Source organism: Chrysochloris asiatica, unplaced genomic scaffold (assembly GCF_000296735.1).
Source record: "Chrysochloris asiatica unplaced genomic scaffold, ChrAsi1.0 scaffold00003, whole genome shotgun sequence".
Lineage (NCBI taxonomy): Eukaryota > Metazoa > Chordata > Mammalia > Afrosoricida > Chrysochloridae > Chrysochloris > Chrysochloris asiatica.
This window is the reverse complement of record NW_006408521.1, coordinates 17,945,544-17,969,820: the sequence shown is the minus strand read 5'-3', so window position 1 is coordinate 17,969,820 and position 24,277 is coordinate 17,945,544. Positions and strand designations below refer to the sequence as shown.

Genomic DNA, 24,277 nt, shown 5'->3' with positions numbered 1-24,277 from the left:
TTTTTAAAGTGTTGAAGAACAAAGATGTCAGCTTGAGGACTAAGGTGTGCCTGACCCAAGCCATGATATTTTAAATAACCTCATATGGATGAGAAAGCTGGACAGTGAATAAGGAAGACCATAGGAGAATTGATGCTTTTGAGTTATGGTGTTGGAGGAGAATATTCAAAGTGCCATGGACTGCCAAAAGAACCAAGAAATCTGTTTTGGAAGAAGTGCAGCCAGAGTGCTCCTTGGAGGCCAGGATGGTCACACTTCGTCTCTCATACGTCAGACATATTGTCAGAAGGGACCAGTCACTAGAGAAGGATATCATGTTTGGTAGGATGGAAGGTCAGAGAAAAAGAGGAAGATCCCCAACGAGATGGATTGGCAAAGTGGCAGCATCAATAGGCTCAAACGTGGCAACATTTGTGAGGTTGGCCCAGCATTGGGCAGTGTTTTGTTCAGTGTTGTGCATAGAGTCACTATGAGTCGGTACCGACTTGATGGCACCTTACAACCTCCAAGATGATTATATGATTATTCTTTGTTTCTGTTAATGTGGCGTTGAAGTATTGTTGTTAGATGCTTCCAGGTTGATTCTGACTCATATCAACCCTGTGTACAACAGAATGAAATACTGCCTAGTTCTCCACCATCCTCGTTCGTAATCATTGCTCTGTTTGAGTCCATTGTTGCAGCCACTGTGTCAGTCTTAACTCATTGAAGGTGTTCCTTTTTTGCTCACCCTCTACTGTATCAAGCATGATGCTCTTCTCCAGGGACTGTTCCCACCTGATACCATGTTTAAAGTACATGAGATGAAGTCTTGCCCACCTTGCTTCTAAGGAGCATTTTGATTGTACTTCTTCCAAGGTAGATTTGTTCATTCTTCTGACAGACCATGGTACTTCAGTATTCTTCATCACCACTATAATTCAAAGGTATCAGCTCATCAATTTTCCTTATTCACTGTCCAGCTTTTACATGCACATGAGGCAATTGAAAGTCCCATTGCTTGGGTCAGGCACACCTTAATCCTTAAAGTGACATCTTTGCTCTTCAACACTTTAGAGAGGTCGTTTGAGGCACATTTGCCCACTGGAATATGTCATTTAATTTTTTGACCTCTTCTTCCATGGACATTGATTGTGGAACTAAGTAAAATGAAATCATGATAGTTTCCGTTTTTTCTCGGTTTATCATTATGTTGCTTATTGATCCAGTTAGGAGGAGTGAGGATTTGTGCTTTCTTTATATTGAGGTGTATAATCTGTACAACTGGCTATAATCTTTGATCTTCATCAATAAAGCCCTTCTCACTTACAATAGCAAGACTATGTCATCTGCATATTGCAGGTTGTTAACAAGTCTTCCTCCAATTCTGAAGCTTTGTTCTTCATACAGATCAGTTTCTTTGATTATTTGCTCAGTATACAGATTAAATATGGTGGAAGAATACAACCTTGATATACACCTGTCCTGCTTTTAAGCCAGTATCCCCATGTTCTGTTTGAATGACTGCATCTTGGTCTGTGTACAGGTTCCACATGAGCACAATTAAGTATTTTGGAACTCCCATTCTTCTCAGTGTTATCCATAATTTGATGATCTAGGAATCATGGTGTGTGGCTCTGTAGGATAAGCACTTTCCTACAAGGACGGTTTTGACCACTAGGTCTGCGATTCAGATGCACCAGCTGCTCCTCAGAAACCATTTACAGGGTCACTATGGATCAGAACCAATTCAACAGCACTTAACAATAACAACACTTTAATGCCTTTTGCAAAGTCAGTAAAACACAGGTAAACATCTTTCTCATATTCTCTGCTTTCAAGCAATAGCCATTTGACATTAGCAATGTTATCCTTCATTTCATATTTTCCTTTGACTCCAGCTTAAATTTCTGGTACTTTCCTTATATATAGACTGCTGTAACAGTTTTGGAGTTATCATTAGCAAAATTTTACTTGCTGAAGTAAAATATAAAATTTACACTCTTAATGTGCATTTTACAAATAAATTACCCATAATCCCACCATATCAGCCATAGTGGTTATAGTCATGTTCCCATTCGTTCATGCCTGAGATAGTATAGACAATTGCCACCTACCACCCTTCTGAATCTTGCTATACATTTGTTCCTGCCATACATTTAACTCCTTTTTATGGGTAATGCATAGTGAGATAATACGGTTTTTAGCTCAGAGATGCCTTTGGCAAATTAAAAAGTTTTCCAGTTTCCTTCACTGTTGTTGTTAAGTGCTGTAGGTTGACTCAGAACGACGCTGTGTAGGGTTTCCAAGGAGGAACTGGTAGGTTTGAATTGCCGCTCTTATGGGTCAGTCTGGTGCTGCTGATCCTACAGCACCACACCATTTGCTATGGGGATAAATTAGTAAAACTGAAAATTTTCATGGGATCTTTTTTTACCACTGTAGTTTTTGTTTCCTGGCTTTTGTTATTTGGGATTATAAGGGAGGAGAATAGGGTCAGGGAAGGGCTGTAGGAGTGGAGGTGAAAACCAGGGGTTAGGGAAGAAAGCAATATGTATATCATCATTTCTTTAAGCACCACCCTCTGCTCCTCCCCTCCTCCCCCACTTCCTTTTTCTGTGTAGTTCCAGCTTTGTTACAAATCAACTGTGTTGACTGCCCTGGGCAAGTCACTTAACCACTGAGCTTCATTTCCTCATCTGGAGGAGATGACAATTGGCAGCTGATGTAACCTACTACTTAAGATGGAAAATTAAATGAGCAGTTTATAAGCATGTTGTTAGGTGCTGTCTAGTTGGTTCCTACTCATAGAGACTCTGTATAGAGTTTCCGAGGAGCAGCTGGTGAGTTTGAACTGCCGACCTTGCTGTCCAGTGCTTATCCTATGGCACCACACCAGAACTCTAAATGGAAGTGCTTGTTTAGGGTTAGTTGTATATAGGTGGTAGCATCCACCTTACTTTTTTTTTTTTTTAACAGCCTGGATGCTACCTGTAGAAGGAGGATAGTTGTGAAAAACCAAGGTTGCCAGACTGCAACTGTGAAGGTACCTGCTGTTAACTATGTGGCAAGAGGTTTAAAATGGACGTTTGTTCATTTGTTTGAGCCTTCATGAAAATATTCTATGTTAAGCTTTTCTAACTCTACATTGCAACCAGGTGATTTTTTGAATTAATAACCATTGATACACATGAACCAAAACTAGAACAAAATTTATAGTAACTCTCTTTTAAAATGCTACTGCCTGTGGTAGTTGTGGTTATGTGCTGTGGAGTCCGTTCCGACTTATAATGACCCTGTATAGGGCTTCTGAGGCTATAAATCTTTATGAGAGCAGAAAGCCTCATCTTTCTCCCAGGGAACCGCTGGTAGTTTCAAAGTACTGACCTTGAGATTAGCAGCCCAACTCATAACCGCTGCACTATCAGAGGTCCTTGCTATAGGATTCCTTGAAATTGTAACTATTGTAATTCATTTTAGAGTTCAGCTGTTGATTATCACCTCCTTTATAGAGGTCTATGGACAGAGTTACAATAGCTGACATTCTGCCCGGAATAAAGGCAATAAATAAATAAATAAATAAAAAAGCATCTTGTCGTGGGAAACTAAAGTTGTTGTTTGAAATGAAGTATAACTACCTTTGTAACTGAAAGACCATGGGCAGATGGTCTCCAGAGATGTCATTTAGGTTGGGTCACATTAGTAAGTCCTTGGGAACATGTGCTTTTGTGCTTTTAAACTGTGTTAATAATGTATTGAGGCAGCGTAGGGCTGATGCCACCACTTACTTTGACATTCTCTCTGCTTATTTACTTCTTCCTTTTAATAGAGAAGGGCTGTTTTGTGGTTCTGAATCCAGATATTTCCTCTCTTGGCTCCTCCTCTGCACTCAGGAGTGCCAGAGGCCTCAATGTCTGCTTATAGTTTGGGAGTGGTTAGGTTGAGTCCATGGAAGGGAGGTTTTTATTTGTAATTGACATGTTAGCATGATCATGCACCTGTTATGATTTATAGGTCATTTATTTCTATGCCAAAGAAACCGTGGTTGTGCAGTGGTTAAGTGCCCAGATGCTAACCAAAAGGTCAGGGGTTTGAATGCACCAGCATCTCCATAGGAGAAAAGACCTGGGGTCGCCTTATATAGAGATTACAGCGGGGGAAATCCAACCCCGTGGAGCATTGCTGCTCTATTACATGGGGCTGTTATGAGTCGGAAGCCACTTGGTGGCCTACAGCTCCATTTCTACATCAGGTGTAAATTTTTAAGGGGTTTCAGAGAATAGAGGTCAAAAGGCAAACTAAAATCTACCAATTTGCTATTAAGTAGGCTGTGGAAAACTGAACTGATAATCATTTTATATGACTATAAAATGTGACTTGAAGAAAAGAAAATTTGTGTAATAAAATTCTCTCTAAGTATGAGACTTTGAAATGTCCTTCTCTTTGGGTATTTGGTTTTGTAAGCCTGTGATCATTAAATCTGCCATAGTTCTATGTGAACACCAAGTTTCTTGCTTTTCCATCATCTACCTGTAGGCCTTTGCTCATGTATTCCTTTCTTCTTTGATTGCTCTCTTGCTTTTCATTTGGCATGCTTCTACTCACCTCTTTTCTCTCCTCTCCTTTGAACAAATTTGTTGTCACGTAAAAGATAAATGACCTGTTCTTTCAGAGCTAGGATTGTGGGTTACTCATCTTTGTGACTAACATGCCTGGCCAGTGCCTGGGTCTTAATATTGTTGTTGTTGTTAAATGCTGTGGGGTGAATTCTGACTCATAGCAACACTGTAAACACCTTAGTTGTTGTTGTTGGTAAGTGCCATCAAGTTGGTTCCACATCTTAGCGACCCTGCATAGGGCTTCTGAGGCAATAAATCTTTACGGAAGCAGAAAACCTCATCATTCGCCCAGGGAACAGCTGGTAGTTTCAAACTGCTAACTTTGAGATTAGCAGCCCAACTCATAACCACTACACTACCAGATTTCCTTCCTATAGGATTCCTTTAAATTGTAACTCCCTTTAATTAATTTAAGAGTTCAGCTGTTGATTATCACCTCTTTTATAGAGGGCTATGGTCAGAGTTACAACAGTTGACATTCTACATTTTACCATGGGAAACTAAGATTTAATTGACAGGAATTTTGTTTTTGCCTTTCTTTATGATCTGGTGTTTTTTGAAATGAACTACCTTTGTAACTGAAAGACCGTGGGTAGATGGTCTCCAGAGACGTCATTTTTAGGTTGGGTCACATTAGTAAGTCCTTGGAAACCCCTTTGTTGCTGTTGTTGTTGTCAAGTTCTGCAGGAGAATGATGAGGCTTTCTACTTCTGTAAAGCCTCAGAAACCTTATACAGGTTCACTATGAGTTGAAATTAACTTCACAGAATGTAACTAACCAACCAGTAGGGTTTCCAAGGCGCAGCCAGTGGGTTTGAACTGCTGACCTTGTGGTTAGCAGCCTATTGCATATCCTATAGCGGCACACTAGAATTCCTTATACTGTATAATCTTAGGCAAATAATTGAAACTCTCCAAGTTTCAGTGTCCTTATGCTGAGGATTTATACCAGTTTAGCATGATTACTAGCCCATCTGGTCATTTTCTCAAAATGTAGATTCTGGATTATTAGATCTCTGGTACACTTGAGATTCTGTATGTTTCACAGGCTCCAAAAAGGAACCAGAGTCTTGGGTGCCACAAGGTAAATTTGAACCACAAGGACAGCGGTTCAGACTCACCAACTGCTCCTTGGGTTGCCATGAGTTGGAACCGGCCCGACAGCACTTAACAACAGCAATAACAACAACAATAACAACAAGAGGAGCCAATACTGCTAATACATGCATCACAACATGCATCACAAATGGCTACATAACTGTATCTGATGGTTTGTCTAGTTTTTACCTTCTTTGATTATAGTAATTTGGTTTCATCCTGGACAAAATTATTAAATGTGTTTTATTTATTTAAAAAAAGTCTCTATCGTACCAGATTTCTGAAAACTGAAAATTCTGTGCCTTACTGTGAATGTTTGATAAAGTTTTTGATGAATTGAAGTAGTTTTATTGCTCCTAAATTTTGACTTGACAGGTTAAAAAATCAAATGGATGTCTAGGAAAGCATTTGAGTTAGCACTAGCTTGTAACCTAAAATGTCAGAATGCCTTCTTGCTCTGGGTTAGGTGCTTATTGGCGATCATTTGCAATAAATAGTTACTCTGGAAGATTTTATGTTAATGAGGAGGGAGTGGGAGGGATAGACATGTGATCTCATGAGTATAAATATAGAGTCGAACAAGTTGTTGATACATTCATCATCATCACCAGAGAAGGAGTTCCTGGTCCTTCCCTTCAGTTCTCCAGGAGGTGAGAAACAAGTCAATATAGATGTGCTGTGGGTAAAGCCATACTGTGCCTTTTGAGTATGGATTGCAGGGAAGTTCTTGCTTGAAATATTTGCTACTTTTTTTTTACTTTTATTTAAGACGTTATGGTATTTGATTTGGGAGTATTGACAGCTGGGAATTACTAGCTTCCCTTGATCCTGTATACAAATGTCTAAAAGTAGTTGGGTTACTTTTTGTTTGACTTATAGATTAAAATATCTTTACTGTCAAATAAAATCAGAGATATTAATCAGGCATAGTGTAAATGTTCAAGTGAATTTATCCATGCCTATGGTTATTGTTATGATATGGCATTGTGGGCTAATGTACTAGACAGCAAGGTAAGTTTGAACCACAAGGTTGGTGGTTCAAGCTCACCAGCTACTCCGCGGAAACCCTATACAAGGTCGCTATGAGTCAGAATTTATTCAACGACACTTAGCAACAACAACAGTGATTGTTGTTGCTGTTGTCAAGTTCCATCAATTCGGTTCCAACCCGTAACAAACCTGTATAGGGTTTCCGAGGAGCAATTGGTGGGTTTAACTGCTGACCTTAAGATAGGCAGTCCAGTGCTGATCCTACAGCACCACACCAGGATTGCATGCGCATGATGGACTCTGATCATTTATAAATGGCTGTTATTGCCCGGGAGCTCTTCATCTCAAGCTGTTCTGTCTACCTGCATCTTATTTTCCATTTTTATTTATTTATTTTAAAGTCTTTATAACTGAGTGATAGTTTACATGGGAGAACATCAGCTTTACTCCATTGTTTCATTGCAGTGATTACAGTCTCCTCCATGCATTCCGTGCATCATCATTCATCAGTATTTGCTTCCATTCCCTCTGTTTTGTTTTGTGTGTGTGTGTGTGTGTGTGTGTGTTTTGGAGGGGCCGCTGGGGGCATTTACACAGAAACATTCAGAAATATATGATAATTTAAACAACCAAAGGGCACATTATGCAAGCCTTGCCTGCTGGCCGCCAGTCCGTCTCTTTCCATGAGTCCAGAGTCCTCAGCTGCTCCCTTTCTCCATGTCCCCATCTCTGCCTCCATCTTTGGTGTTGCTGCTTCTCTGGATAGGATCCTGCATTCCGCTTGTGCTCTTCTCCCTTGATGGTCCTAGGGTCCTCTGTTTCTGGACTATAAGATTAACTACTCCTGTTTTTGTTATAAACAGTCACAATTAGTCATGATAACAATTACTGTTGAATCATAAGAATTTTAACTCCATCTCTTTTCACCAGACACATCTAGACAAGACGAAAACTATTCAGTGGGGCCTCTACCTCCCCCCACCCACTCTTAAAGTAAACTCATCTTGAAAACTTGTAAGCCAATCACTTCGTGTCTTCTATCGCCCCCTCATTTTAGGTAGCCAATGTCTAAGTTGCCCATCCATATCTACCCTGTACACAGAGGGGGATAGCATTGATACTTGATGTAAAGGCTCCTTCCCTTTCTGTTGGTATTTTGAGTTACTACATCCATAAGTCAGGTTCATCAAATTGTAGCTATTTATACTCATTTCCTTTATCAAAAATTGTTGTTTTTGTTTTAAATCTTCTTTTAGTCGAGTTCTGATTATCAAGCCATCAAGGATAGGTCAAATGGATACTGTCTGCAAGTTTGCGTGTTCTTGTGCATCTCCCCTCACTTCATATCAGTTGGATGCTTCACTCTCAGCTCTAGCCCTCCTGCTTCCCATTTTGAAGTTGAAAAATATTTTTTTCCCTTCAAAATTGAAATGAGGACAAGGGAAGCTAGACACTGGGGAAAAGTATAGGGTGTAACCAATAGTTGAGAGTTGTTATCTTTAGATTTTTACTTTCCACAGAGTAAGATAGTTTCTTCTACCAAAGTTAGCTGTATTTCACCCTCTCACTACACTTGTGAATTGGAGAGAGGATTTAACGTTCCATTATTTTTAGTAGCACATTCTAATAATTTGTAACCCTGGATCATAAACTAGCTGGGAGCAAGTACAGCTGAGGGAGTTGCATGTAAGCGATGGCAGCGGAATCTAAATAGCCTTTGGCTTTGTTGTTGTTAGGTGCTGTCAAGTGGGTTCCAGCTCACAGAGATCATGCAAACAGAACAAACACTGCCCAGTCCTGCTCCATCCTCACAGTTGTTACATTTGAGCCCATTGCTGCTGCTACTATATCATCCATCTTTCTCTTTCACTTAGCCTCTACTTTACCAAACATGATGTATTTCTCCAGGGACTGGTCCCTCCTTTGGCTTTCTTGCTGTTGTTGAGTTGGTTCCGACTCATAGTTACCTTGTACAGGGTTTCTGAGGAGTGGCTGGTGAGCTTGAACCACTGAGCTTGTGATTCAAACTGACCTTGTGGTCCAGCTCATTAACCCATTTTCCCACATTGCCACAGCAGGCTTTGGCTCCCTTGAAACTTTAGAGCAGTTTAGGCATTCACTGCACTGTGTTCACTGAGCGTGTTTACTGCTGAATTTTCATGCTGCCATTCATGCATTAGAGTCCTGGTGTGGCGCTGCTGGTTAATGCACTAGACTGCATGGTCGGCGGTTCATACTCAGAAGCTGCTCCTCGGAAACCCTATGCAGGGTTGCTATGAGTTGGAATCTGCTCAACAGCACTTTTAACAACAATAACAGCATTCTTGCATTAAGAGTCTTAGCAGAGACTGCCTTGCGATTTAACCTTAATGCTGCTGCTAGATTGGAACTAATTTTTAAACAATTTATGTTGAACCTAAATTAAAGTTTTTGAAGCCAGTTTGTTTACTGCAGTCTAATCAGATTGTACTTTTGCGAATACCTTAACCCCAGGGTTAAAGCTGATTGGGAAAAAGTGAGACTTTTGATTCATATGAGGACTATTCCCTGAGGTTCCTTTGCACCCCTTTCTGGAGGCTTGGATAGATCAGTATAGACTAAGTCAATGTCTACCCTACTCAAAAACATACTTAGAGCTCTAGAAAATTCCTTCTACCAATACCCCTACAGGATTCTGGGCGGTCAATCCTTTCCCATCAGTAATTCTGAGTATGTGCATATCAGCTTTCTAGAGAAGAAGGGAGAGGCCTGTCTGAGGAAACCTCTTGACCTTCTCTCTTACTCTTCTGTTCTTGCATTCAGCTCTTCACCGCATTACAATCAGTACTTGAAGTCCTTCCAACTTTTTTTTCTTATGTCCTTGCTTTTACTGCCTTCCATAGGATAGCCAAGACCCCTTGTTTTGTGTTAAGACTTCACAAGATTGTTTTTCATTGGGGACTGCTATGTTCTGAATATATTCATATCATACCCTGAGTTTAGATCTGCACTGTATTTTAATATCATCAAGTTGAGCAAGGTTTTGTCTGACACCAATAATAAACCCTACACAACCTCATACTTCACTTCTCACAAATGTCTTCTGAGGTGGCTGAGGAGGGTGGGTTTGAACCATTATTGCTATCCAAAGACTCGATGGTGTGTGGTGGTTGTGTACCGTTGAGTTCCAACGTGTAAGGACCCTGTATAATGTTTCTGAGGCTGTAAACCACTATGGAAATAGAAAGCTTCATCTTTCTCCGGCAGAGTGGCTGCTGTGCTCTGAAATTCTCAGTCCACTGTCAACTTAGGAAGCCCTGTACATGGCCAATGTAAATCCAAATAGACTCTATGACAGCAGATTTAATTTATTTTTAATTTTGAAATCTGCCACTCTTTAAGGAGAACAGTCAGATAATCTTGTTTTTGTCTTCCAGATGAGAAGCAAATGTACTAGCACAGGGTCAGTTTTCCTCTATTGCTTTAGATATATGTGTTTTTGGTTTACCCAAGTAGTTTATTCTTGTCTCTGAAATGAATGAGAAAACAGTGATTGAAATTGAAACCAGCACATTGACTGACCAACCCATGGTCCAACTCACCCTGTCTCAAATTTCCCATCACGTACTTCTCTAAATAAAAAATTACTCGACAAAAACAATATTGTTATCATTTCTCTAAAAGAATGAGGTGTAAAAGAGAGGTGAGGAGTGATTATACCTTGTAGATCAACTATAAAAAGTTTTCTCCAGTCATTTTTTAATCTGATCAGGTACTATGGGTTTACATGATATCTTTGTCCTTTTAAAAAATGCCCAAGTAGTTACAATCCAATCATTAATCTTTTTCTTTGCAGTTTCCAAAACAGGACTTACAGCAAAATGAATAATCCAGCTATCAAAAGAATAGGAAATCACATTATCAAATCTCCTGAAGACAAGCGTGAATACCGTGGGCTAGAGCTGTCCAATGGCATCAGAGTCCTTCTCATCAGTGATCCCACCACGGATAAGTCATCAGCAGCACTTGATGTACACATAGGTACAATTTTTAAAGTTATGAATGAATTTCTGTTCAGTTTCATAAACCTAATGCTGATATTTATTAGTACTCTTTTTATCTGTACAAATAAAGAAAGATATCATAGTTAGCAATTCATTCAGATGTCCTTTACTTTATATGGTAGCCTTGTACAGCTGTTGGTAAACTATGGTTATCTAAATCAAATAATTATTTGAAGGGGCTTCAAAAAGTTTTTGGAAAAATTCTGTGAACTTGGTTTTTTTTTTTTTTAAGTTTTTTTATTGTGAATTGAGTGAAGGTTTACAGACAAGATCATCAGTTTTGCATTCAACAAATCATACACTTCGTTTCATTTCAGTGATTGCAATCCCTCCATGCAATAACAGTTCTCCTACTTTCTCTTCATGGTACCTGTTTCCATTCCACCTCCTTCTCACACCTTTTCAACTTTGTTCTCAGGAAAATGTTTTCCTTTTGATCTTGAATAATTGACCATTCCATGGTGAGCATACCTTACTAGTGTTTTTGTCCCCCCCTATATACCTATCTACTGCTTGGCTGAAAATTGGGCCACAAGGGTAAGTTCCTTCCCAGAACTGAAAGGTGGTTGAGGGCCATAGTCTCAGATTCCTTCAGTCACTTTCTAACCAGTAAGCCTGGTTTGTTGTGTTTATGTGTATGTATATATATATATACATATATACTTTGAATTTTGTTTCACATTTTCTCCCCCTTTATCCAAGACCTTTTCATGTAATCCTTTTCAGAGCAGGTAGGTGATAGTGGTAGTTGGCCATCATCTAGTTCTTCTGGTCTAATAAGAGTAGTGGTGATGTTCACATGCTCCAATGGTCCATTGAAGTAGTTGATTCCAAGCATCTTCACTTTTCATCACTCTTCTTTATTCTGCACATGGAGAGACCAATAGTTGCACCATGGATGGCTGCTCATGAGCTTTTAAGATTCCAGACACTACTCACCAAAGTAGAATGTGGAATATTGTTTTTGTGGACTGTGTTAATTCCATTAAATTTTAATTCCATTTTTCACAAACTTTTTGAAGTCCTCTCATACATTTACCAAGAGTATTTACCAAGAGTATATCTTGATAAAAATCCACCTAGTGGGACCAAGCAGCAAGGAAATTCACTCCTATCCTTTTCAGTAGCAGTTCTTATGTTTTCACTTTTGTAGATATAATCGTACCGTATGTCTTAGATTTTTATGTGTACACTTCTTCCATACTCATTGTTGCTTTATCAGTTTGCTTATCTATGTGTATATTTAGTGGGTTATTGTTTGGGGTATTTTCCTATTTATTGTTGTTTAAAGTTTTATTTTGTTGCTGATTGCCATTTGGGTCCATTCTAACTCATGGTGATCCTGTGTGTGCTTCCTTTCAGAAGCATATGGCCAGGGTTGTCTTCCTTGGTGCCTCTGGATGGGTTCAAACTCACAACTTATCTGCTAGTCATTGGGCACTTAAAAATTTGCACTGTCAAGAGACATACTAATTTTGTTTTAGGATTAGTGTTTTAGAATTGAAGAAATAAGGTAATAATTATCATGTGCTGATATAAATATCACCAATTACAATGCAAAGTACTTTGCAAATATCATCTAAGATAGTACTCATATAGTCTCTAAGAAAGGTGTTATCAGCAACCTACAGAAAAAGTGATCCCAGATGACAGAGGTAAAATAATGTGTTCAAAGTGTCACAGCTAGCTAGTAGAGCTGCTAACTCTCAAACTCATACTCTTATAACTGTGTTATATGGTTTCTTTCAACAAAATGTAAGAGCTAGAAAGTTTTATCTCTGTGGAACATTGAATTTAACTCTTTTACTCATATTTCCTTTTAGTGTAATATGTGAGGAAACTAATGTCCTGAGATGTTAAATAATTTGTGTAAGGTCACCAGGTGATTAGTGGTTGGGACTTGGAGTTGTCATGCTAACAGAAGTTCCAAATTATCTGTAATTCATCTGTTGTTGTTAAGTGCTGTTGGGTTGGTTCTGACTCATCAGCCCTGTATAGGGTTTCCAACAAGCTAGTGGGTTTGAACCATTACTCTGCAGTTAGCATCTAGTATTTATTCTACAGCACTACATGGGGACTCCAACTCATCTATATTTATTAGCATTTCATATAGCACAATGATTTGTTTATACATGTCTTTTCATGTCCAGGTTCATTTTCGGATCCTCCAAATATTGCTGGCTTAAGTCATTTTTGTGAACATATGCTGTTTTTGGGAACAAAGAAATACCCTAAGGAAAATGAATACAGCCAGTTTCTGAGTGAGCACGCAGGAAGTTCAAATGCCTTTACTAGTGGAGAGCATACTAATTACTATTTTGATGTTTCCCATGAGCACCTAGAAGGTGCCTTGGACAGGTATGTTGAATATATATAGTATCCAACTTTGTGCACTTATCCCATTGATCATCCTCATCATTACATTTATATTTGCAAAGACATCCTCACAGTTTTATAGTTTAACGAAAGCTATTTTAGCTGTTATTTTCGTTCTTTCTGTGTTTTACTAAGAGAGTAAAACAGCACAAAAGCTCAGTGATACCATATATTTACTTTGTGGTATAGGGGAAATAATGGTGTGATTTTAAAACAGCCTTCAGACCTACAAAATGTTTTATTGACGTGTAAAATTTTTATCAGCCCTTCCCATTCTTACTAGTGTTAGGTAAGTAATCCTTGTTGAACAAAAGCATTAGTGGCTAAGCATATACTGTAATGGTGCCATAGATCTCTCTTCAAAATAGTTCCTGTTTCAGAGTGCTAGATGGTAAATATTCTGTTCTGCAGTTACCTGCTTCTCAGTGTACTTAGTGGATACAGAATGTTTTGACCTGCTGTTTCGACCCTACAGACATTTTAAAAGTATATTCTGTGGCAGACTCCATTAAGACTATTTTAATATCCTTGTTGATTTCTTATACAGCTAGCTATTTCTAATGGTTTTTAAATCAGTGAATTGATTCATTATTTTAAGTGTTATTTTGCCTTTGTGAACTTTTATAGTTTTCTATGTTACCAAGAAAGTAATTCTGTAGGTTTTGATGTGTTGATAATGAAATTTGACCTTGTAGCCTTAGCCATTTCAAGCTCTATTTGCTTATTTATATAATAATAATATTTTGATTTTAAAAAACCAGGTAAGTTGCGTTCTTTTCATTAGAAGAAAGAATATTAACAGGGCAAAGACACGGGTTTAGGATACGACTGGGTCAAAGTTGTCTGTTTCTTAATCTATCATATATTTAAATTTTGAGGCAGCAGCTTTGAGGTATAATTGTCTTTTACATGTTTTCCTAGACGACTTCCATGAATGAGTACCTGGGTTCATACACTAAATGTAATTTTATGCTTTACAAATACTATGTTGTTGTTGTTAAGTGCCGTCGAGTTAGTTCCAACCCATAGCAACCCTGTATAGGGTTTCCAAGGAACAGCTGGTAAGCTTGAACCACCGACCTTGCAGTTCAGACAGCTTTGAAGTTTAACCCACAGCGTCACACCAGGACTTCTTACAAATACTATGTTGTTGTTGTTAAGTGCTGTCAAGCGACTCTGACCCATAGCAACCCTGTATAGGGTTTCCAAGGAGAAGCTGGTGAACTTGAACTGCTGACCTTGCAGTTCAAATGGCTTTGCAGTCTGGCGTATTAACCCACAGCACCACACCAGGACCCTACAAATGTTGTTTTTAAGTGCCGTCGAGTCAGTTCCGACCCATAGCGACCCTGTATAGGGTTTCTGAGGAGTAGCTGGTGAGTTTGAACCACTGACTTTGTAGTTCATATGGCTTTGCCGTCTGGTGCATTAACCCACAGCACCACACCAGGACCCTACAAATGTTGTTTTTAAGTGCCGTCGAGTCAGTTCCGACCCATAGCGACCCTGTATAGGGTTTCCGAGGAGTAGCTGGTGAGCTTGAACCACTGACTTTGTAGTTCATATGGCTTTGCCGTCTGGTGCATTAACCCACAGCACCACACCAGGACTCCACAAATACTATAGCATCCTTTAAAAAATTGATTGTACTGTATCATAAGCATGACACTTTTCTTGTGCCTTCCAGCTTTGGCACATACCTATCAGGCACATTTTCCAACTTGACGGTATTGGGGTAGGTAAAATGAGTTACTGTATGTCCAGAAAAATCTCTGTTTTCATATGCATACACCTTTGATTTCACATTTCTGACAGATGGAGTTTCCCTTAGAGTTGGTATGTGTAAAGTTCTTAGAGCAGTACCAATTCATTTATATGCTTAAAATAAATGTTGTTGTTTGGTGTCATCCAGTGGATTTTGACTCATAGCAGCCCTGTGCACCAAAGAACAAAACAGTGCCCCACCTGCACCATACTCACGATCATTGTTACTTGAGCCCGTTGCTGCTGCCACTGTGCCAATCTATCTCGTTGGGGGTCTTCCTCTTTTTCTGTGACCCTCCACTTTAACAAGCATGATGTCATTATCCAGGAACTAGTCCCTTCTGATAATATGTCCAAAGTATAGAGGAGAAGTTTCACCATTCTTCTAAGGAGCACTCTGGCTGTATCTCTTCTAACACAGATTTGTGTATTCTTCTGGCAGTCCATGATACTTTTAATATTCTCCTCAAACACCATAACTCAAATGCATCAGTTCTTCTATGGTCTTTCTAATTCATTGTCCAACTTTCACATGCATATGAGGCTACTGAAAATACCATGATTTTGGTCATTAGTATCATACTCAAGTAAATTTTGCTAAAGATAATACACAAAGGGCAACCATACATTGACAGAGAACTTCCAGAGGTTGAAGCTGGATTCAGAAGAGGATATGGAATGAAGGATTTCATTGTTGACATCACATGGATCTTGGCTGAAAGCAGAGAATACCAGAAGAAGTTTACCTGTGCTTTATTGACTATGCAAAGGCTTTTGATTGTGTGGATCCTGATAATCTATGGACAACAGTGTGGAAAATGAGTATTCTTGAACACTTAATTGTGCTCATGAGAAACCTGTACCTAGATCAAGAAGCAGTCATTGAACAGATTAAGAAATTAGGAAAGAAGTATGCCAGGGTTATATTCCTTCACCATACTTAGTCTGTATGCTGAGCATATAATCTGAGAAGCTGGACTATATGAAGTAAAATGTAGCATCAGGATTGGAGGAAGACTCATTAAGCACCTGCAATATGCAGGTGATATGATCTTGCTTGCTAAAAGCAAAGAGGACTTAAAATACTGATGAAAATCAACGACCACATCCTTCAGTATGGGTTGAACCTCAGTGTAAAGAAAACAAAAATCTTTACCAATGAGCAATAAACAACATCCATATAAATGGAGAAAAGATTGAAGTTATCTAACATTTTGCTTGCATCAATCATCAGCACTCATGGAAGCAGCAGTCAAGAAATCTAACGATGTATTACATAAGGCAAATCTGCTGCACAAGACCTCTTTAAAGTGTTGAAGAACAAAGATGTCAGTTTGAGGACTAAGGTGCACTTGACAAACCATAATATTTTCAATATCCTCATACGCATGTGAAAGTAGGACAGTGAGTAAGGAAGACCGTAGAAGAATTGATGCTTTTGGATTATGGTGTTGGATGGGAGAATATTAAAAGTACCATGGACTGCCAAAAGAACAACTAATCTGTTGAGAGTAGTACAGCCAGCATGCTCCTTGGAAACCAGGATGGCCAGATTTCTTCTCTCATACTTCGGACATATTATCAAGAGGTGCCAGTCCATGGAGAAGGATATCATGTTTGATAAAGTGGAGGGTCAATGAAAGAGAGGAAGACCCCCAACGAGTTGGATTGGCATACTTGCAGCAGCAATGGACTCAGACAGCAATGAGTGTGAGGTTGGCGCAGGACCAGGCAGTGTTTCATTCTGTTGTGTATAGGGTTGCTATGGGTAGGCATAGACTCAATGGCACCTAAGAACAAACCTAACAGCATTAAAGCTACTATGAAATACTTTAGATTTCTCACTCCATTGTTTTCTTTTTCTACTAAATGAAGTTGTTTTTCTCCATAAGACAAAAAAAAATTCAAACAAAGGATTTTAAAAGTAGGTCATTTACTTTGTCCTAAGGTGTCTGAGGAGTCCTGGTATGGCGCTGTGGGTGTGCGCTAGGCTGCAAAGTCGTTTGAACTTTAAGGTTGGCGGTTCAAACTCACCAGCTGCTCCTCGGAAACCCTATACTACTGGGTCGCTATGGGTTGGAATTGACTCGAAAGCGCTGAACAACAACAAGGTGTCTGAATCCTATTGGAATTGCTCTTGAGACTGTAAATTTAATACTTTTTTTTTTTTTTTGCCTTAAAAATTTCACCTGCTTTTCCTTTTTTTGTAGAATTAGCCACATATGACTAAGTTTTTCACAGAAACGCCAGACTACAAATCTTAAATAACTTGCTGTTGTATTTTCATAACCCCTCCTTGACTTTCGGGTGTTAATATTTATATATTTTTCTTAATTATTTAGCATCCATAGGGTAGATAACTTCTCTGAATTTACGTAAGTTCTAAGTTACTTCTTTACTTAGAACTTATTATATATTCTTTTTGTTTGTAAGTAGAAATGATAGTTTTTTCCCAGCATTGTAGAATTCATTTTTCCTATCTAAGCTTCAGAGTATGAATTTTAAAAAGGTTCTCTATTCAAGTTGTTAATTATCTTTCACACCCATAGGTTTGCACAGTTTTTCCTGTGCCCCTTGTTTGATGAGAGTTGCAAAGACAGAGAGGTGAATGCAGTTGATTCAGAACATGAGAAGAATGTGATGAATGATTCCTGGAGACTCTTTCAGTTGGAAAAAGCTACAGGGAATCCCAAACACCCCTTCAGCAAATTTGGGACAGGTTTGTTAACAGCGGCTTTCATGCATAGTTCTCCTTGCCCTTATTTAAACCCTTGGCCTCTTTGCACAATGCTGCATTCTACAGTTTAGGATAAAAGACTTCACATTTCTTTTTTAACTCCTAGTCTGAACTGAAAAGTAGTTGTTACACTGCTGTTACTCCCTTTTATCTCTTAATCCATGCTCCTACACTTCTGTTATCTACCTGGTCTCTGTGTAGGTACCTGCACTTGTGACTCCTAACCTAAGATGAAGCTGAAGGTTAAGTATATGACCCTCATGGAGAAAGTGGTAGGTTTTTGAGTGGTGAGGTCCCCAAACATGAAGTAAGTGGCAAGACATAGAATTGAATTCAGAGTTAAGAACAGTAAGACAGCTAGCATTTTGATTAGTTGTTCAAAAAGAAGAATGTCAAATAGGATAGAGCCCCTTACTATAGATTTTATATATAAGCCTTGGGATAACAGTCTCAAAATTATATAACAGTGTTTTTAAAAATCACTTATCCCCTCACAGGTTAATCCCCTTCAAAATTAAACCCTCTGCCTATAGGAGAAAATAGAAGTGCTCTTTCGAGTTTCCGAGTCTAAATCTTTACAGGAGTAGACAGTCTCATCTTCCTCCTGGGAAGCAGCAGGTTGCTTTGAATTGCCCACAATGCAGTTAGACGCCAGATGCCCTCTTCATGGTACCAGCAGGCTTCCTTATTCCATTCACATAGTAATCAGAGTGTTTAAGGAGCAGAGCAGAGTTTGTAAATAGACATTTATCAGCATTTCAAAGAGAGAAGGTAATAAATTAATTCATTCTGAAGCCTGCTTTCCAAATGGCAGTAATTTTTAGAGTGCTCACCACTAGTCTTATTGAATACCTCTGCTGTTCCATCACTTCCACCTCTACTCATCACTTATATACCATCTGCTATGGAAAAGCTATTGGAGATAATCCTTCAAGGCACACATGGTCCCTGCTCTCAAAGGGCAAAGATCTCTTGGAAGATGAGGTGGAATGATTGGGAATAACATATAATAAATATGGACAATCTTTATTTTATAATTGTACTCTTTGTCTTTAGGTTTTTTTTTTATTAAAAAGTACATGTTTATTTAAAAGCACAGAAGTGTTTAAAGTAAAACAAAAAAACAAAAAATGTAAAACCAAGTCTCTTTTTCCTCTTCTGTTCTTGTCTGTTTCACTCACCAGAGGTCATCTTTATTGATAGAGTGCTAAAGTGTTAAAACACTGCTTTGGGATTATACAGGATTATACAATCGTATAAAATAAATATGGATTCTTTAGTACACTTGTAAGTTTATTACATAAGTTGATTTGTGGACTTTTTTTAAGTTTGGAAATCATTCTATTATATCCAGCAGCAACCCAATAAAACTAATGTAGCTTTACAGAGTGGGAAGTTTAAAATTTTTGAGATGAAATCAGAGCCATCCCCATCACCACTGAGTTGGTTCTGACTCACAGTAACTCTCCAGGACAGAGTAGAACTGCCATAGAGTTCTCAAGACCATGCTCTTATGGAAGCAGACTGCCCTGTCTTTCTCTTGCACATGGTCTGGTGGGTTCAAAACCACCGACTTCTGGTTAGCAACCAAGTGCCTAACCACTGTGCTACCAGCGTTCCTCATTCATCTTAGAAATGATGCTGATACTGAATGTCAGTGTGTCTAAAGATTATGCTATCGTTGGATACTATGATCCTTAAAACGTCTGTGTAGTGCTGAATTGTCTGACAAATGGTTTTGATAGACAGCATCAGCATACATGGTATGTCAGGAAGGGAAAGTGAGCTTTAAAAACGTACTTCAGAATCAGATCCAAATGATTATTGCCCTTGTAGTAGCGGGTTTAGTAAGTTAGATAGTTATACCAACAATAATGCTATTGTGTAGAACGTGTTAGAGCTTTTTTGGGGAGTTCTACATAAGCGGCTCCGAGGGAGAAAGATGAGGCATTCTGCTCCTGTAAAGATTTATAGCCTCAGAAACCCTGTGCAGGGTCACTGTGAGTCGGAACCAACTCCACAGTACTTAACAACAACATTGATGACAAATCATAATTAGTATTATCAAGAAGCAGCCACATATCTTTAAAAATAAATGTGATCAGTAAGGTAAATAAATATTACTCTGACACCACAAGCAAGGGACAATGTTAAGGCATCCCAGAGGAAGGCTTCGGGCGTGATGGACAAAGAGAAACATTGACTGGTCAGATTTGTATGGGTGGAGTTTGGAGGTATGTTTGTTTTTATAACTACTGACAAGGTAAGGCAATTAGCAAAGTATGAGGTAATATAAATAGCTAAGAGATGAGTGAGCCAGTCTTAATACAAAAGTAACGAACATGCAATACAAATAATGAAAAATGCCCAATTTGCCCTTCAATTTTAGAAATAAAAACTAGTACTAATACTTCTGGAGTAGAGGCTTTGTCTTTTTTTTTTTTTTTTTTGCAAACCAAGTTTTTAATTTGTTCATTTCTTGCATTTGAAATACTGTTTGATGACTTCCTTAGCCTGAGATTCTTGTCCATAGGTCTTAACAACAATACAACTAGAACCAGGCTCTTTAAGTGCTTTCCCCTGTTTGTCAGTTTTGTAGAGACCTACCCACTCCCCTAGTTTCTTGTTGTCATCAGCCTTTGTCAGGTTGGTTTGGTGTTTAGCACAAAGGACTTCCACTAACTTGACACATACGTAGACTCATCACAGTTAGATGCAAGCATACAAAGATGGACTTGGCATCTTTTCCTAGGTTTTTTATAGAACAATTGCCTTTCAAAATATGTACTTAACCCATGAACTTCTTGCCTTCTTCCTGTGGCTGAACTTTGATTCCAGTGTAGAGACTGATAAACATACTTGTCTAAGGTTTGACATCTTCTCAGATTACACGTGCTGTAGACCATGTGGACGAGGGTGATCTTCTGCACCTCTTGTAAAGCCGTGTTAGTTATCATTATACCTCCAGCAGCAGTGTCTTCCTCCACCATGATGGTGGATCGGCCATGGTAGTGGGTTAGGGTTGTAGCCACATCTTGAATGCACCCACGCCTCTGCTTCCATATTACTCAGCAGCACAACTCATAGACAATAACAGTTATCCCTTCTTAAAATCACAGATACTTTTTAAAATATGATAAAAACTATATGATCTTGCCTCCAAATTGCACACATATCAACAATTGCCAAAGTGATCCTTGAAGAACAATCTTTGTCAGAAATTCATACTTTGCTCTGTTATTTTTGCTTGGCCTCAGCTGTTTTTGTATATTGTATTTTGTTCACCGTAAGATTGGGATTTAAAATAACAATGTCAACTGCATTTAACAACAACAACATAGGGTTACTATAGGACAGAGTAGGAATTCTGATGTGATGCTGTACGATAAGCATTAGACTACAAACTGCAAGGTTGGTGGCTAGACCCACCAGCCTCTCCTAGGAAATGCTATACAAGGTTCCTATAAATTGGAACCAACTCAAGGACTCTTAACAATAACAGTGTAAGGTTGTTATGAGTTGGAATCAACTCAGTGGCAGTAGGTTTGAGTTGGTTGTACTACAATGTTTGTTCTTTACAAGTGGTTTTCCATGTTTTAGGGATAGTATAGACCAATGACTTTCAAACTATTTGTATGTAACTCAGAAATACATTTTAGCTAACAATCCAGTAATGTGTTTGTATGGGCAGCTAAAACAAAGTTTTACTAAACTGTGGGATATAGTTTTCTACTTTTGTTATATTCAGTTTCTTTCAAAAACAGTTCTGATATATCAGCACATTAGGTTTAATTGTGTTACAATTGAATGGGTTCCAATCCACAGTTTAAGTAACCTAAAAGAATAGGCAGCCATTGCAATAGACTCAGAAAGAGCAGTTGATGAAACTCACCCTCATTTGTGACTTAATAATAATGATGACAATAACAATAAAACCTTCCTTAAACTGATATAAGTCTATATGAAACATAATGACTAATAGTAAAATTTTATAATCATGTCCATTGGAAGTCATAAACAAAATAAGATTACCTTTGATCATTTTTTTGTTCTATGTAGTGTAAATTCTAATTAATACATAAATCAAGGAAAATGGTTGCTATATAAGAGGTGAAAAGAAAAATGAAAAAGCTGTATATCCATATGCTTGACTGTGTATAAAACTATTCAAGAGAATCTTCAGATCAGTCATTAGAAAAAGATAATTTAGCAAGGTTGCTAGAAGTAAGAGAAACACTAAAATTATTTGCATTCTTGTGTGTTAATAGTAATCAATTAGAAAAATACTTAAGGAAAATTACTTCATTCACAATGTTAAAGAAAGCTGTAGGGTATCTAGAAATAAACCCAACAAAAGAGGTATAAGAAATATATGATGATGCTGTTGTTAAGTGTTGTCAGTTGGTTCCAAGGTTGTAAATCTTTTTGGGAGCAGAAAGCTCCATCTTTCTTCCGTGACACGATGGTGATGGTTAGGTACCATGGAGTCAGTTCCAACTCATAATGACCCCATATAGGGTTTCCAGGGTTTTAAATCTTTATGGGAGAAGAAAGCCTCATCTCTCCTGCAGAATGGCTGGTAGTTTCGAACTGCTGACCATGAATGAGATTAGCAGCCCGACTTGTCACCACTATGCTACCAGAGCTCTTTCCGTGGCCCGGTAGTGTTATATAATATTTGAAAACAGGCAAACCAGTACTGCATATTGTTAATGTTTATATTTGAATATAACAATAGTATACCAACATGCATGAGAATGATTAAACTCAGTTTTTTATTATATTGCTGGGGCGAGGAGGAGTGTTTTATTACTTGGGGTAGAAAAGGTTTATAGTAAACATGGTAAAATTGAAGAGTTGTTAAAACTGGGTAAGGAGTACATAGATATTCATTGTACACTTCTGTTTTAAAATGTTTCAGTTTTAAAAATGAAAAGAGAAATGGGAAAAGTATTCATTTACCAAAAATTTTACAAAAATAGGAAAATGAAAGCCTGAGAGGGTGATATTTTTAAGATAAGCAGGAGAGAACATTTTAGTGTGTGAGGACAATTTGTATGTTTACTATCTTGTCAAAAGAAACCTATTGGTTGCCAGATTAGCTAGTCAGTATTCAGTTTTGCAAACGCTTGTCTGTCCAAATTAGACAAACCATTGAAGTGCTGCCTTTCCTCCCAGTGTCTTGGGTTTCCATGTCAGGGCTTACACTGACATTTGGCAAGAGTTTTTTGTTTTGTTTTGTTTTGAGTTAGTTACTTTGCTTGAAAACTATTTTTGTAGATAACCCTGTAGTAGAACTGCCCTATAAGATTTCCAAGGCTCTAAATCGTTATGGAAGAAAGACTGCCACGTCGTTCTCTTGTAGAGTGACTGGGAGGTTTGAAACACCTACATTTTTTTTTTTTTTTTTTTTTAAGTTTTTGTGAATTAAGTGATAGTTTACATGGGAGAACATCAGTTTTACACTCACTGTTTCATTGCAGTGATTATAACCCCCTCGGTGCATCATCATTCAACAGTATTTGCTTCTATTTCCTCTGTTTGTTTGTTTGTTTGTTTTGCAGGGAGGATGTACACAAAAACATTCAGGAATATATAATAATATAAACAACCAAAGGGTATATTCTGCAAGCCTGCCTCCTGGCCACCAGCACTCAGTCTTTCTCTTTCCATGAGTCTAGAGTCCTCAGCTGCTCCCTTTCTCCATGTCCTCAACTCTGCCTTCATCTCTGGTGTCACTGCTTCTCTTGATAGGGTCCCACATTCCGCTTGTGCTCTTCTCCCTTGATGGTCCTAGGGTCCTCTGTTCCTGGACACTAAGATTAACTACTCCCCCTTTTTTATTACAGACCTTCTATCTTTACAGTTGTGACAGTTGCAATTAGTCATAATAACAATTACTCGCTATTGAATGATAAGAATCTTATCCCCATCTCTTTTCACAAGACCTGTCTAGACAAGTTGAAAATTATTCAATGGGGATTCTACCTTGCCCTGCACACTCTTAAACTAAATTCCCTCTTGAAAACTTATATGCTAGTCGTTTCGTGCCTTTATTGCCCTCTCATTTTAGGTAGTCAATGTCTAAGGTGCCCATCCTTATGAACTGTATATACAGTCTTTAATATAAAGACTCCTTCCCTCTCAGTTGTTATTTTGAGCTACTACATCTATAAATACAGGTCAATGAACCACCTACATTTTGGTTAGCATCCAAGCACTGTCCCACCTGAGCTCCTTGTGCTAAATCTGCCTCCATTGAATCCCTGTAAAACTCACTTTACCTCAGACTTCAGCTAGAATTTCAACTCCCACTAGCTTGTTCTTCTTGCTGTTGTTAATTGTGTTTGAGTCATTTTAGATTCTTAATGACCTTGCATAGAGTTTTCAAGGAGCAATTGGTGAGTTTGAACCAGCAACCAACCATGCAGTTAGCAGTCCAGTGCTACATGGGCACTGTTGGGATCGATCCTCTGTTCCACCACTAGCAAACTAGATCAGAGAGTCTAGCAAGTTTCATATATATATATATACATACGTTTATACACATATAAATATACATACATACGTTTATACACATATAAATATACATACATACGTTTATACACATATAAATATACATACATACGTTTATACACATATAAATATACATACACACACCCCTCTGAACA

General features: G+C 38.3%; 1 protein-coding gene across 1 annotated transcript in view; it reads left to right on the top strand.

Annotated features, from left to right (window-relative positions):
- The window catches only part of IDE (insulin-degrading enzyme), a 152,585-nt gene that overhangs the window by 40,814 nt on the left and 87,494 nt on the right, over nt 1–24,277 (top strand). Inside the window, exons 2-4 of the mRNA XM_006831141.1 lie at nt 10,522–10,706; nt 12,880–13,087; nt 17,419–17,588. Of these exons, the coding sequence (XP_006831204.1) occupies nt 10,522–10,706; nt 12,880–13,087; nt 17,419–17,588 (563 nt within the window). The remainder of the gene's footprint in view (nt 1–10,521; nt 10,707–12,879; nt 13,088–17,418; nt 17,589–24,277) is intronic.